At 39.7% G+C, this 16,848-nt stretch overlaps 1 protein-coding gene across 5 annotated transcripts in view; it reads left to right on the forward strand.

Moving 5' to 3' along the window:
* VCAN (versican) overlaps positions 1-16,848 on the forward strand; it is a 187,225-nt gene that overhangs the window by 60,987 nt on the left and 109,390 nt on the right. For all 5 annotated transcript variants that reach the window (XM_061621973.1, XM_061621991.1, XM_061621996.1 and 2 more), the window contains exons 4-5: positions 8,183-8,357; positions 8,470-8,597. In XM_061621973.1, coding sequence (XP_061477957.1) covers positions 8,183-8,357; positions 8,470-8,597 — 303 coding nt within the window. The remainder of the gene's footprint in view (positions 1-8,182; positions 8,358-8,469; positions 8,598-16,848) is intronic.

Raw genomic sequence — 16,848 nt, forward strand, 5'->3', positions numbered from 1 at the left:
TTTATTTATTTGTTTGTTTGTTTGTTTGTTTATATACTGCCATAATATAAAACATCAGGGTGGTGTACAACAATAAAACATACAATGCTTCTGGGAAGCCCACTAATAGGTGATCAGAGTAATAGACCTATCCCACCTTTGCTTCCCTGCAGCTGGTGTTCAGCAGCATACCCTACCTGGAGGTTCCATTTAGTTACCATGAGGTATAGCTATTTGTATCTATAAATCCATGGATTTGTCTATTACTGTATTAGCAAATTCCATAAATACATTGCATGTTGTGTCAAGAAGTATTTTCTTTTGTCTTTTCCCAATGACTCACAATGTGGGTAGATATTCCTAATAATTCATGGTGTCAGTAGAGGGAAATGTTGAAATTCTTGGGGCTCCTGGAGTGCACATGACACAGTGTAGTTTTGACACTTCAAAATATGCACATGCTTTCCTTCTGTGAATCAGATCTGACCACTTGCAGTTCATTTGATCTTTCATGAATGTAATAAACTGAATGCTGTGATATGTCAATGCAATGCAAACATTTTGGGGAGAAACTGAATTGATTTTTTTAGATGCTATGTGCAGAGAGGTGGGATATAAATAGAAATAATAAACAAATAGAGTGTTGGATATGGATCTGGGAGGCATGGGTTCAAATCTCCACTCTGCTATTAATTTCACTGGGAAAACTTGAACCTGTTACCTATCTCACAAGTAGTTTGTGAAGGTAAATGTGAGCCTGAGCTTATTGGAGCAAAGGTGGGATACAAATGTAGAAATAAATAAATAAAATTAAACTTGGCTGATACAGGTACATTGAAAACAATGAGACGGTTCTGGGAAAGATGAGTCAGTTCAGACATAATAACCCCTGGCTAATAAAGCATGGACAAATTCATGGAGGACAGAGCTATCAATGGCTACTAGCCATGATGGCTGTGCTGTGCCACCCTAGTCAGAGGCAGCATGCTTCTGAAAACCAGTTGCCAGAAGCCTCAGGAGGGGAGAGTGTTCTTGAACTCGGGTCATGCTTGCGGGCATCCCCCAGGCACCTGGTTGGCCACTGTGAGAACAGGATGCTGGACTAGATGGGCCACTGGCCTGATCCAGCAGGCTCTCCTTATGTTCTTATGTTCTTAGGCCGAGATTGAACATTGTATCCACATGTTCCATTTCCACTCTCTCCCTCCAGTAAATTGTGTGCTGGGATTGAGGCTTTCTGGGGTTTGTGAAACCATATCTGATTCTGATTTCATATTTTGGTTAGTAAACAGAGATTAAACCACTTTTTCCTGATTCATATGTCACCAGAAACTGGTGTAGCAAGCTCTGGAATCTTTCATTCCGGTGCATGAGCAGAGAGGAGAGAAGGGGGGTGGACACATTAAGTGCAGAGTACACAGGCATGATTTATAAGATCATGGCCATTATGTCTGAACTGACCCAATGCATTTCAATGAGTTCTCCTAGGGAGTATGCAAAAGAAAGCAAATACCGCCTCTGTTCCTTGTTATCCCATAGATGTACTGAAGATCAAACTGTGTCTCCCCCCCCCACCATCATCAGTTTGTGGGGCAGCTGCAACTGTTCCATGTTGTTTCCAGTTGCTTTTGTAAACCAGCATTACTCTGATATAAGCTGCAACACTCAATATAGCATTCAAGCCAAGTAGAACACAAAATCAAAATAAATGTCCCTTGGAAAAGTCAAGAATTTCAGAACAACTTCAAAAGATTTTTACAGGTCTAGACTGCCAGTGGGTGGCAGTGACAGTTGACATCTTTATTTATAACTTTTATTTTCTCTTTTAAAACCTCATTAACTCAGAATGTCAGCAATAGATCAACCTTTTCTTTGTCTCACTGACTAATTCATGGAGAAGGACTGTTTTCATGGATATTAGCCTGTTCGTTTGAATTTGATTCAGTAGCAAGTTAGAAGAATTAACTTTAAAGGGAGAAAAGAGATTCTTCCTTTTTAGCGAGGAGTAGGAGAGAATGATCTTCCTCATTTTCCACTTATTTCAATGAGCCTTGCACAGGAGAACTTCCTGAAGGATGTTGACTCTTTTCTTTGCTGCTGGAGCTATTGGGCACAATCCACCAGGAATGTCTTGTGCAGGAGAGGTGTTGAGTTTTGTGTCTCTTTCCTGCTTGTATATGGAAATGACCAGAGTGGGTGCACAGCTCAGTCACTGAGTTCTGCACCTTTCTGCCATCCACTCAATTCTCTCTACTTCCCTACTCCACAAATTCCTCTGTATCTCAGTCTTTTTACCCCTGCTTTTCTCTCTATCCCACAGCACTTTCTTTGAACAACCACAGATCTCTCTGCACATTTGTTAACTATTTCATTAGGGGTCTACAAATAAATCATCCCAGTGGAATACATGGAGGGTGTGGTAGAACTGTACCTCACAGCCAAGCCCTCAGTGTTGTGCACTGAGCACAACATCAGCCACGAGGGTGGCTGTATATTATAGTCAGCATGGATTTTTCACACTCCGCAATGTTAAATTAAAAATACCACCCATGCCATTCTGATGATTCCCATAAACTCATTTCGAAACAAAACCTTACAAAATGTATAGTCCTGAACTCAGAAACGCTTGCTTAACAACCCTGTAAATTTTCATGGTGATACACAAAATGGTCAGAGAGAATCGAGAGTTCAAAGTGTAAAAAGAGAGAGAGAAAAATCAGAGCTCCTTTTGGACTTTTTTCTGTCAGAGTTCTCATAATTTGTTGAAATTCATTAAAAATCAGCCATGTTCACAGAGTACCTGTAATCCTATTACTGATCTTGCCCCATACTCTGACCTTCATCTTCTGCAGTTTAAAAGTTTTTTTAAAAAAGCCTGGCTGATTTTTAATTAATTTAATAAATTTATTTATTTATTTAAAATATTTCTATCCCGCCCTTCTATCCTATAATAGGGCACTCAGGGCAGCTTACAAAAATAAAATCAAACATACATAATAAAATTGTAAACCGTGAAATCACAAAAACATTAAAATAAATTAAAATACATAAAATACAATTAAAATACATTATGCACACACACACACACATATAAATATATAGGAGGTCGTATTAAAGGGACAACAAATAAATAAAATAATAATAAAATTATATTTCTGAGTCGCCTATCTGGCCGAATTAATGGCCAGGTAAAATTTAATGTAGAAGGCATAAAATCAGTGTCAGGCTCTACCTTCAGTCCCTCTCAAAGGCTCTCTGGAACAAGATTGTTTTCAGAAGTCTCCAGAAAACCAACAGGGAGGGAGCAGAGTGGACTTCTTGGGGTAGGATATTCCAAAGCTTAGGGGCCACAGCTGAAAAAGCTCTCTCCCACATGCCTGTCAGTCTAACATCTTTTATTCCAGGCACGCAGAGGAGACCAGAGGCTGATGATCTTAAATCCCGGACGGGTACAAATTTGGCATTGGAGTCAATGATACACCCGGGTATGCTCAGTAAGAATCAACTGTAAGTGTTCTAAAAGCCAGACTCACAGCTGCTTGGCTTGCCTAATCAGGGGGCCACACCGACACCAGACCTTTCTTTCACTTGAGAGAGTCATGGCTTCCCCCAAAGAATCCTGAGAAGTGTAGTTTGTGAAGGGTGCTGAGAGGAGACTCCTATCCCCCTGACAGAGCTCCAGTGACCAGAGTGGTTCAAGAGTCAGCCACTCTGATTAAAGCTCTGTAAGGGGAACAGGGTATCTCCTAGCAGCTCTCAGCACCCTTCACTAACACCCTTCACTGTGTTTCAGTTCTCATATTGTTTCAGAAAGTGATAATTCGATAGATTCAGCTTGAAACATGAATTGAAATTCTCAGCCATCCTTAACTATGAGTGATTTGGCAATGAGTTAATATATGTAGCTTAAATATAAGAGGCAAGCTACATGTGACATGGAAGTTCTGTTTGGAATCCTTGACTTGTTTTTATTTAATAAAATGCAGGTGTTCTTCTCCACTTAAACCTGGGCTATGGTGCAAGAGCAAGGAGGATCTAACCCTTTGTTCTTGAATTGTGGCCCTGAAGCTGCAATTAGCCATTGAGTGGGAAACCTTTGAGTAGGGTAAGAACCTGTGGCCCTTCAGATGTTCCTGGATTAAAATTCCCACTTCTGAGTAGATGTGTATGAGTAGATTGTGCTCTGAACCTGTAGTTGTTCCTCTCTGCTGGTAAAAACAGCTTCATGGGATGATTTAGGTAAGGGCAAAGGATTAAACTCCTCTTGGCTGTGCCATGGCCCTGATATGGGCCATTGCTAAAGTAATAAAAAGAATGCGAGGCACAAGCCAACAAGACATATACATAAAAATGTATAGAGTGCCTGTGGATAAATTAAGATGGTGCGTGGCTGAAGTCTCACTGGCACTATACTTTGCAGCATGCTCAGATGCCTGGTATGCGAAGTAAAAACTTTTTTTTAAATAAAAAAGGTGGAAGTGGAAGGAGATTTGTTATCTGACATATAAACGCAGGGTTTGGACACCCTAGGCCACACCCTAACAATGCCCCTGATCCAAAGCAGGGCTCTGCTGCTGCTTTTTGTAAACCATTTTATTTATTTATTTATTTTTATCAGATTTATATCTCACCTTCTTCTCCCAAACTAAAAAGATGTCAGGAGTTCCAAACACAGAAGTCCCAGCTCACATGTAAGCTTGGCCCTTATTTGCATGTAAGGTCTGAAAGTCCCTGTAATCAGTGGATTTTATTTCTAAGTAAACATGCTCAGTTATCACAGAGGGATGAGTTGTGTTTCTATTTACATTTTAACAGATCCTTGCTCAGCCCTTGGAAATGTCTTTGTCCTTGTGTAATGGTCACTGGTAAAAAGAAACATTTTTTTTTACTTCATCTAGCCTCTTTTATATCTCTGTAGCAGTGGAGAATACCTCACAGACTGAAATTGGGTCTGCCACATCACAAATTTAGTTGGCAATCTGCCACATCACCAAATCTAAATTAACTTGAAAATTACATTTTAATGAATATTAAGATGCAACCTGACCAGTTCAATACCTTCACCTATTTGTGGTCAAAACCTGGAGCCATTTTCTAGTTCATTAACCTGGACATCAGTTGCTGTGGTCTATTGTTCACAAGGGAAGAGAAGTAGCAAATAACATGTCTGATTGCCTCTGCTATTCTTGAAGCAATGGATCAATCTCTTCTTTTATAGCTGAATAGACAGGAGGTAGCCATCTGTTATGGGGCCCACTGGGTCTTGAACCTTCAACCTAGTCAAAGTCCAGGTTTCTAACTACCAGGCAGCTCCCTCAGCATTGTTATGGTTGTGTATGCTTCAGTATCAAGTAATAGCAAGCTATTATTAATATTACTGTTATTGCTATTACTTGGATAGTTGTGTTTGCAGAAAAAAGGGATTATAAATTTGTTTATGCAGGATAATTGCATGTAGGACATTCCAGGGTGGTAAACACCTTGTAGAGCTGGCTCTTTGCCATCTTCTCATAACATTAAGACTATTCCAAGCCTCTTCCAAACACTGTTTGGCTAAATTGTTAGCAATGTAACTGTCAGTGCAGATAAATTATACATTTGGAGTAACTTTTTGGACTACATGGAATCATTCCACATTGTCAGTGAGTGAGAGAGCATAGTCTGATCATAAAAATTCTGTGGAAATAGTAAGAGTGTTTTACAGTGAAACTCTGCAAGCCTATATCCCCATTAAGCATGCCTAAGTCTCACTAATTTCAGTAGGATTTGGGTTGCAATCTTGCACATAATTAATCATGTTGAAATATTTATTTGAGTTAAAACATTTTAGGTAATGCTCACAGTTGGTGCCACAAGGTTATTGAAAAGACATGGACATAACAATGATGAAAGAACACAGAAGAAAAACACAGAAGTGACACTTGCATTGGTGACATTCTATGTGGGACTGCCTTTGAAAATGATTCGGAATCTACAGTTGGTCCAAAATGCAGCAGCCAGAATGTTAACTGGAGCATGGCACAGGGAGCATATTACCCTGCACTTTATCGACTTCACTGGCTCCCAATTTGTTCCGGGACCAATTCAAAGTGCTGGTTTTGATATTTAAAGCCCTAAATGGCCTTGGACAAGTGTACTTAAGGGACACCTTACATCCATATGTGCCTACCCTGGATTTAAGATCATCTGCCTCTGGTCTCCTCTGCGTGCCTGGAATGAAAGAAGTTAGATTGACAGGCACGTGGGAGAAAGCCTTTTCAATTGTGGCTCCCAGACTTTGGAATTCCCTGCCCCAAGAAGCCCGTTTTGCTCCCTCTCTGATGGTTTTCCGGAAACTTGTAAAAACTATTTTGTTCCATAGAGCTTTTGGTCGGACTGACAAATCAGCCTGACACTGGTTTAAGTTTATCTTTTATTTTTATCTTTTAAGTTCTTTTATTTTCACTCCCTCATATGCGTATGCACATATATACAAGTATGTATGTTTGTATGTGTGTGTATGTGTATGCATAATACATTTAATGTATTTTAATTGTATCTATGCATTTTAATTTACTGTAATGTTTGTGTTTTTATTGTGTATTTTATTATATATGTGTGCAATTTTATTGTAGCCGCCCTGAGTGCCCTATTGTAGGGTAGAAGGGCGGAATAGAAATATTTTAAATAAAAAAATAAAATAAGAAAAGACATTTGGCCACATTCTGAGGCTGCTTCCAGACTGACACTATTTTGCAGGAGGGATTCAGTCACATACCAGCAAATTCCAATTGCAAAATTAAAGTAGATTTGGCATTCTAGTGCAACAAACCTCCTCAAAATTGGATTTTTTTGCAGAAAGCAAAGTGACTGGAAAATGCACAGGATGTGGGATAACAGTTGTTGGTTGTGACATTGTATAAGCTCTTCACAAACACAATCTACATACTCTGGAGCAGCCCAGTGATTTTCATGGGACAATTCTGAAGGCATGCTTGCCTTTCCACCCTACTTTTGGAGAGAGTCATGCAGCAAATGCACTGAATGTATGCACCTAGTCTCTGAAAGGTACACAGTTATACTTTATGTGCATATGGATCTTTGCTGTGACAGTCTATGCAGCAGTCCTGGGAACTGCATGATCATAGCAGCTGACACAATGGAAAGATGTGCAGATCTCAAACAATGAAACCATTTCCCCTCGGTGCTGTTCTTTGTATGTCCAGTTAAGGTGCTGAACTGGCATGCCTAGAAAGAGATCTCTTGCAGATTATGGATTCATAAAATGTAAATGCTTCAAATGCTCTTGAATTTTATGGATTCTTTCAAAAGTCACATCCAAGTAGTAATGTTTTGTGCATTACTCTCATATTGTTGTTATTGTTGATGATGATAATAATATGCACATTATTCTAATAGTCTTTAGTTAGATGTAATCAGAGTTTCTGTAAAAAAAATTACCGTGTACTTTTAGTGACACATTCTATCATGGAAGATATATTGTATCTCTTTAAATAAACCCTTGTTTCTGACTTCTGTTGTTTGACAAGCTTTCTCATTTATACAGAATTATTCATTAAGGAAAATGTTGAGATAGCTGTAGCACAACTATGTAAAGGACAACACTGGTTGCAAATGCAAGTACCATTATTGATTTCAGATTCATAACGAAACCTTTTAAAAGTCCAAACACATGCTCTTCTCTATGTCTCCTAGCTGAGACTTGTCTTCTCTTAATTTCAGCTTGGCAGAGTCCCAAGTGGTGACTATGAGACACTTCTACAACTCTAAAGTCCTATACATGATCTAGGATAAACTTAAAAGTTTTGGACCTGAGCTTTGAAGGAATACATACAGTCCAATTATCTCTTCCCTTTGGGGTGCAGAGTGGAGGGCAGAGGATTTTATTTCAGGAAATCTCAGTAGGGGTAAAACTTCAGTTTTATTTCCACATTGGCCATAGGCCACAACAGAAATGCAAAAATACAGTATGTAAAATTATAAATAACATAACTCTTATTTTACAGATTAGTACACTGGGAAAAGTAAGTCAACCAAAATTAGTTGTCAAAACCGCAATCATGGTGATGAAGAATAAAATCTGATAGCCTCCCTTCATGTTATGTCTAACCTTACTGCTTAACCAGACTAGTTCAATTTCACTGCAAATATAATATATGTTGATGCAACAGTAGTGACTAGCATGGATTCACTGTCTTTGCAGGTGTTGTGTTTCACTATCGAGCAGCAACCAGTCGGTACACCCTGAATTTCAAGCAGGCTCAGGAGGCTTGTTTGAAGAATGGTGCTGCTTTAGCAAATCCTGATCAGCTGAAAGCTGCGTATGAAGATGGATTTGAGCAGTGTGATGCTGGCTGGTTGTCTGATCAGACTGTCAGGTGAGATGATTAAGTTGCTTCTTGACTGTGCATCCTATAATAAATGGCTTTTGTATATCTGCAGCCACAAATTAAACTTCACCTTCACTAGCTTTCACTTCCTCTTTTGCAGATATCCCATCAGACAACCAAGAGTTGGCTGCTATGGAGACATGATGGGCAAGGAAGGAGTCAGAACCTATGGATATCGTCATCTTAATGAAACCTATGATACCTATTGCTATGTAGGAAGCTTAAATGGTAAGCATAATCCTTATTTATAGCACTGTATATGTTGGATAAAATAAAGTCAAGAGGTTCAGCTACACCTTAAAGCTGTGGTTCCCAAACCTTTCCCCTGCAAACCACTTGAAAACTGCTGAGGGTCTTGGCAGACCACTTAATGATTTTTCTACCTGTAGTAGCAATTGCAGTGCACCATGCTAGATGCTGCATTATTTTTAAGTGTATTTTTATTGCTTCTTTTATTTCTTACATTGTATTTTATTGCATTACAATTTGCATTCCATAGAATTCAAATTGTAATACAATAAAATACAATATAAGAAATAAAAGAAGCAATAAAAATACACTTAAAATCCATATAAATATTAAATGCAAACATATCGGGGACTACTTGAATGAAGTTCATGAACCACTGATGGCCCACTGATCATCGTCTGGGAACCCCTACTTTAAAGCTACCTTCCTTAGCCTGATGCTCTCCAGAAGTTTAGGACTACAGCTCACATCAGCCCAAGTCAGCAGAGCCAATTGTCCGGGCTTATGGGAGTCCAAAACATCTGGTAGGCACCAGGATGGGGAAAGCTTCTTTATAGCTCATGGGATTTTTCAGAGCACCAACATCATACAGTAAGCTTTAAGAAAACTTAAGCTTTCCATAGCAGCTCAATATTTACTTTTATCTTTTAAAAGGAAAGATTCAGTGCTTTCTTTAATAACTTGTTCCCATATTAAGCCCTTCTTAGTCTCTTGCTAAGAGAGATGTTAAACAATAGAGCATAGAGTTGGGATCAACTTATAGTTTGGGAGTGGGGGAAAGCTCTACTTATAAGAATGCAGATTGTAATGTGTGCAAACATTACATTCTTCTCGCTGCAATTTTAAACAAACATATCAGCAAGTAAGCAGCAATGAAGTTAGTGAGAATGGTCTGAAACTTTCAGAAACACTCTCTCTAGCCAAAGAAGTTGATCGGAAAAAAATAAGAAATGACCTGAATATATCTAATATATTGGTGCCCTTCAGATATTTTGGACTACATCATCCCTGACCATTGTCCATGCTGACTGAGGCTGATAGGAATTGTAATCCAAGACCTTTGGAGGGCATCAAGTTTGGGAAGGCTAGCCTAGAGCAGCCTTGGCCAATCTGGTACTGTCCAGATGTTTTGGACTATCATTCCTGACCATCATCCTTGCTGACTGAGGCTATTACGGTGCAGTTGAAAACATCTGGAAGGCATCAGGCAGTCCTGTAGCTGGGGGGGGGGATTATGCACACCTCTCAAGCTGTGCTTTGCCCTCCCTAGGATTGTTTTGGAAAATTGTCTTCTTTTTAATTTGTGACATGACAGACAATGACAATCTCCATTTGAAGAATGTCAGCGTGTTTTAAGAACAGGAGCAATTTAAGAATAGGACCTACTGAAAAATCCTGTGAATAAGGCAGGGCGAAAGCACAACAAAGGCCTCATCTGGAATAGCCCCCAAAAGTCTGCTCACTCAAAACTTTCCCTGAGTGTGGATTTTTCATGATCACAATTACTTAAGTGATCGGCCGGGGGGGGAGCAGCCTAGAAAAGATAAATATTAAAACGTTGTATTAGGGACTAGAGTTAGACTCCACCCCTTGGACTTTTCTTTCCTTTGCTTTTCAGTTTCAGTTTCAGCTGTGTTCTCTATCCAGATAGCAATAAAAAAGCATGTTTGTTTGCCTGCAGTAAGACTAAGACATTCTTTAATCTGCAGTTACTGTAATGAGTAGAGTAGAATTGGTTGCTTATTATTAGAGGGTGAAATAAATAGATAATTTAAAGTGATCTGAAAAATGGCTACCCTAAGTTAACCTTTACTCTTTTAAAGCATTCACTATAGTCACAATCATTTTTTTCTTGAGTACTTGGCAAAGGATGAAAGCAGCTCTAGAAGAATAGAAACACTGCTATGGACACTTCTGTTAGATGGATGGCTGGCCACCTTGGCTGCAACTCAGGCCTAATTTCTTAGTTTCCTGGTGTGTGCAGCTCAGCATGAGGCCTTTTCAGGGATGAATGATTCACAAGCATTTAGCAAATTTGGTTTTTCTTGCACTTGAAAAAGCAAGGACAGCTAACCTTAATTTTGATAGATTTTTACATTATGTTAATTGTAGGAAAAATCAAAAGCTGCAGCTGTTCTAAAGTATGATTTTTAGGCCCTATGCATTTTCTCTCTCTCTAAAAAGGTGCATTGTGCACCTACCATTCAGAAAGCTTTCTTGCATGTTTATCAAGCATGTAAAAAAGTTTACAAAAGGAAGTCTACTATGCAGTGAATATTTTACAAAGTTAAGGACTCAGTCTCATTGAGTTCAACAAAAACGTTATGCATATTGTTCTCAGCACCACTGCCCCTAAATGCTTGATTATAGTTGCACTGTAATATACTGTTGCGTGCCACCCCACTCTCTGAGCAGTGAGAGATCTGCAGGGGTCCCTGCACTTGCCCAGGGTTTGGTTTCCTTGGAAAGAAGGTCAGCGGAGTCTATGGTATCTTTATGAAATATGGTTTATTTACATGCAGTCACAACCTGAGCATAAGATGGGGGAGTTCAAAGCATCAGCAGTCCAATAGATCTTACTTTTCCATCAGGCTTATAGGAGGCACCCTGCGGCCATTGTGCAGGGAGCAGGCCTCTCTGCATGTCTCCAGTTCCCAGCCTTTCCTCAGACTAACTAAAAACACAGACCTCTCTTTGACACCAGAGGGGGGGAGGCTCTCCTGAGGAGTTTAAATAACAATAGGATCTCCCTGGTCCATTTGCCAGTTAATGGGCACTTGACAGACCCATTAACCCACTGACCACTCTATTAGATTAACAAAGGTGACACATCTGACCAGCGGAGCAGGTTTCTCAGCTGCAGAGCCCAGCTCCAGGTGCACTACAACATGGCCACTACAACCCATAAAAGATGATCCAGAAGGATACAATGGTGATGGTATTGAAGGGTGATGAGATGATGGAGACCAGGGGCAGTCAAGCCAGTGTCCCCCAGATGTTTTTGGACTCCAGCTGCCAACATTCCTCGCAATTGGCCTTGCTGGGTGAGGCTGTTGGAAATTGGAGTCCAACAACATCTGGAGAGCACCATGTTGGCCTCTCCTGGTTGAGACTATCAGTGCTCACCTCACACATCTGCATAATTGCAGAATAAGCAAGAAAAAGAGTAAAAGTAACAAAATTTACATTTTAACCATGAAGGGGGGGGGAAGGAATGAACAAGGGGGAACATTAGAATTACCTATGCTAGATCAGGCCTAAAGTACATTCAATACAGCACTCTGTTCCCACAGTGGACCAGTTGCCCCAAGCAGAGCATTGTGGAGATAGCTGTCCCCCGCTCATTGTCCACAACATCTGGCAAGAAATATTTTGGTTCACACATGTGTTTTTGTGTGTGGTTATTTTGGTAGTTTGGTAAACTGAGCTGAAGAAATGTGTTTCTACAGCTTCACTTAGTAGTGCTAGGCCAGCAGTGGGGCAAAGATATCTCAAGTAAGAGGTATCAACGGGGTTTTGTGCCATCCTTGCTGATCCTTCTATTTCTTTATTAATTTTTTATTTTGTGCAACTCATTTTTAGGCCACTTTTAAACCCTGTCAGTTTCCCAAAGCAGGGCACAATTAAACAATGTCATTTGGATTTAGTCATGATCAACAGAGAGTTTGGCAGAATCCCTATGTAGATAATGTATGTAGGTTCATTAAGCAGATGCCTCATACTGCTGGGGTATTGTGGGGGGGGAGGGGATCCTCTCTCTGAAAGATCCTAAATACAATACCTTCATGCTTAAATCAGTTCCCAAATACCTTCATGCAGATAACACAGGTCAGAAATAGCTCAAACTGCCATTGCCCTATGGAAAAACCCTAGTGCAGGTGCATGTAGATATTGTTTCCTGATTAAGTTTTGCTTTATTCTTCTTCTCTATGAACTGAGTCTCAGAGGAAACACTAACTGATAATCTCTCTGGAATTCAAGCATTCTGGCATGAGGCAGAGTATTTGTGTGTGTGTGTGCCTAACACACACAAAAGCTTGGCTGCCAAGTCTATCTTGCTGTATTTAACAGCAATAAAAAGCAGCTTAGTCAGGTGCTTTTTAAACTAAGCAATGCAAATACACACAATGGAAAAGTCTGGAGATTCTTAGAGTGCTCTGACTTTTGGGCAGAGGCAATCAACCTAAACAGGGGCCAAAACTAACAGAAATCATGTTGCTGTCTATAATCCAAAGATTGTCATGGTTTCCATGTCACCCCTGTTATTGCAGGGCACAGCCAGCTCTCTTCCCCCTCTTGCTCCTGGCCCTGTTGTTTGCCATGATTATTTTGCTGAGTTACTCTCAGTGTGGATTCCAGCTATCAAAACATTACAGATTACTTTTAACTCTTGATTTTTCCTCCTCCCTTCTAAGTATTTCTTCATTGCTCTGATGTTGAAGGCTACGTCACTCACAAACTTGCCAGATGGATTTTCTCTGTGTGTTTCTGGAACATGTGGAAAAAATACATTAAAACTGTTTTTGTTTGGGAAGCCTTGGCTCGTGAAGATACATAATTCAGCACCTCAGAGTATATGATAGAACTAATCCCCCCACTTAAAAGTGGACTGTAACACTGCCATAGTGAGAATAACAGTTGATTTTGGAGATTATACTTTTAATAATTTTATTGATTTCACTAACAGTTATAATTTTGTTGAGGGAAGTTGCTTACAGGTCCAAATAACCTTCCCCCTTTGATGTTATGGATGGAAAACTGACAATAATCACCACCTAACTTGTCTTTATCTGTGGTAGTCAGGATTAAAATTATAGTTGGGTCTGAGCCTTGGAGCCTAGGTTTCAGCATATAGAATCAAATCATAGTTTAGTTTCTGGAGGTGAAGGTTCATGCATTATCACACTTCTCTATTAAGAAGTTTATAGTCTCCGGATTTTCATATTCTGATCTCTTCCCTAGGGTTTACTTAACCAAAGTTGGGGATAATAGTTGTAAAAGCCTATTTTGGGACTATACCATTTCAGATTGCAGCTGGTGACATATCACAAATAGTATATGAGGTTCTCAGCTTGTTTCTGGACTTCAGATTGCAGGTGGGAGTTTTCATAGTCAGATAGTACATCAATGGTACATGAAAGAACTGCATAAAAAACCCCTCTACCCTATCAAGCAGGCGGCTAGGCAAGAACCTTTCTCCCCAACATCAAATATACAGGAAATTACCCCCACCTCTAATCTGAAGTGGTGGTACCGTACAGAAACAGAACAGGTTTACCATTTAATTTCCAATTTGTGTGAACTATGACTTAATTCAGTCCTGCACAGTTGTGACCATCAAGTAGCATGTCACATGCATATCACTGAATTATTGCTACAAACACATATGTACCTTTTCATGAAACCTAGGTCTGCAAGGCTTTCTCTATGCAATGAATACAAAAATCAAAATGCAGATGCATGAATAGCTGCCATGCCTAAGAACACATTGTATCCTAGTAATTTCAGTAGGACTTTCTCCCTGCCTCCAAACTCAGAAGATCCAATTGTTTTCAATGATATTTACTTCTAAGTAAATATATTCAGGTTTGCAACTTTGGGAATCCCTGACTGGCTTTATGCCCTTTTTGGTGGTAGTGAAAACATTATTTCATAAAATACAATCTCCCAAACCATACATATATTCCACTTTAGTCAAAATGAGATCGGAACATTTTATTGGCTTGAAAACCACATTCAAATGTACTCACCAAAGTAATAGAACAAACATGTTTTCTATTGTAATTCAGCAAAATAAAAGAGAGTAGTTTGAACATTTTTTCAGTCTCAATGGATCATTGTTTCTTGTTGATAATCTGTTTTGTTAACATGTTGCAATGGTTGTGTATTCCACTTGAGATGCAGATCAGCTTAATATTGACATAAGGATTTGTGGTTTCCTTGCAAAGCAGATGGTGTATTTTGAAGACTTATGGCCTCTTTGTGGCAACACACATTAACTGGAATTTGTTTACTATGCCATTGGCTTAGTGGCTGTTTTTTAAACTAGAAATTTAGAGATTCTATGGTGTAATTGTTTGGCATAGATGTTAACTGGGCACGTTAACATAATTAAACATTTTGTGTTCATAGTAGCATGGATCCGTACAAAATTGTTGATGGAATAGCAATGCAAATGTAATGTTGATTTTCTTGGCATTTTCATTGTTTTTTTGGAACTTTCTGCTGTGATTTGGTCATCTGAGTAAATAGTGTTTTGTTATCAGAGGTATTAAGCATGTCACCTGATTAGTTAGGTGCCTTGGGAAGAAAGCCTAGAATCTCTGGTTTCAGGTGCATAAACACAGAGCCAGCCCTTTCTCTGCCTCCATGATACCCTCTGAGATCAGCAAGTCCCCAACTCATCCTTTGAAACTACCTGTGACTATCTTTTGGCATTTGCTGTTCTCTTGCATTAGTAAAATGCCCATTATCATGATGGATAGAGCAGGGTGTATGAAGAGGGAAGGCTATTATACTACAAGGACCCCAGGAGCATGCTCCCCACCCAAAAGGACCTCTGTCAGAGAAGTCTGAACTGCCCACTATCAGGGCTGGAGGTTAAGCTGTTCTCTCACTGAAATAGTGAAGCAGTCTTCCAACTGGATCATGTTACTCTCCACCCCACAGCAATGAACAGCAGAAATTCAGTTATATTGGAGAAATTATTTGGGAAACTAATAGAATACAGTAGGGCCCCACTTTACGGCGCTTCGCTTTACAGCGCTTCGCTAATACAGCGGTCTCAATTAGACGCAATTAGACTAAAGCCTCACTCATACGGCACTTGTTCCGCTTTTACGGCAGTTTTCGGGCATCACACGCCATTCTATTCATTGTGTTCCGCTTTACAGTGGTTTTTGCTTTACAGCGGGGGTCCTGAATGTAACCCGCCATATGAGTGGGGCCCTACTGTATCGATGGGGGTTCAACCTACTTTCTGCTTCAGGTGATCTTTAAACCCAGTCAATATGGGCCCATTTTAGGCCCTGTTTATTCATCATGTTGTGATGGAATGTTGATATATGCATGCGATGGAATGTTGTACTGTGTGTTTGTTACACACTACACTTTAAAGGTTCACTGCTGATAACCATCAGGTATGATAAGCCCTTCTTCTAGTCCAGGTTAGTTTGAAGTACTTTGCAGAAGGCTGGATATATTGACTGGAGTTCAAGGCCAACTGGACCCCATGTCTTGTTCCCGCATTCCTTAGTGCTGTTTCTGAATTAAGGGATGAAGCTGCCATTGTTAGTAGAATAACATAGTGTAGCTGGTGTAGCATAGTGGCTAAGAGACTGAGCTACAAAGTCCCTGGTTCAAATCTTGTCTCTGCCATGAACTCAGTAGTTGCCCTGTGGAAATCATCTCTCTCTCTCTCTCTCTCTCTCTCTCTCTCTCTCTCTCTCTCTCTCTCTCTCTCTCTCTCTGCCTCAGTTTCCCCATCTGCAATAAGGGGTAATAATACTAACTTACTTTGCAGGGTTGTTGTAAGGATTACAATTAGATAATGCATGTGAAGTGCTTTGAATCCTTGAAAGTGCTATACAAATGTTAAATATCATCATCCTCAGTCTTTGCGGCAGTTTTTCCGCAAAACTTTGAGGCAGTATTCAACGTTTAGTGGAATATTAGGCCAAACGTATTGCATCTGATTTTGGATTTTGTCTGTTGTGCAATCTAGTGGTTTCCAACTGAATTTTTCTCAACACTTTAATGGGCTGCAGTAACAGCATGGTGGTTAGATAGAAAGTGAGTCAGGGATCTCAGCGCTTTACAATCTGATTGTCCTGGAAGAGAGAAGAAAGACAAGGGAAGAAAAATCTAGTAATTATGATCATATTTAGAGCTAATACCAATGATTTATATAGTACCATTAATATACATAGTACTTTACAAAGTTTCATAAGGAGGGACAAAGAGAAAGTTTCCTGCACGTAAGAAACTAAAAATCAAAATTTTGACAATTGGAAAGTCAATATAGGAATGTAGTTAGGGAGGGAGAGAGGGACAAGGGTAAGTGGCTGTCTGGAGTTATATGCACTTAGGTTTGGTTACAGTTGGGTTTATAGTTGTAGTCAGGGCTTTTTTTGTGACAGCACTCACCAGATTGGAATATAGGCATCTCACTCTCTCTTTTTGGTTTTTGCTGCCCATGGCAGCCATTTTGCGCTGGCATCCATAGCATTTT

Source organism: Rhineura floridana, chromosome 1 (genome assembly GCF_030035675.1).
Source record: "Rhineura floridana isolate rRhiFlo1 chromosome 1, rRhiFlo1.hap2, whole genome shotgun sequence".
Lineage (NCBI taxonomy): Eukaryota > Metazoa > Chordata > Lepidosauria > Squamata > Rhineuridae > Rhineura > Rhineura floridana.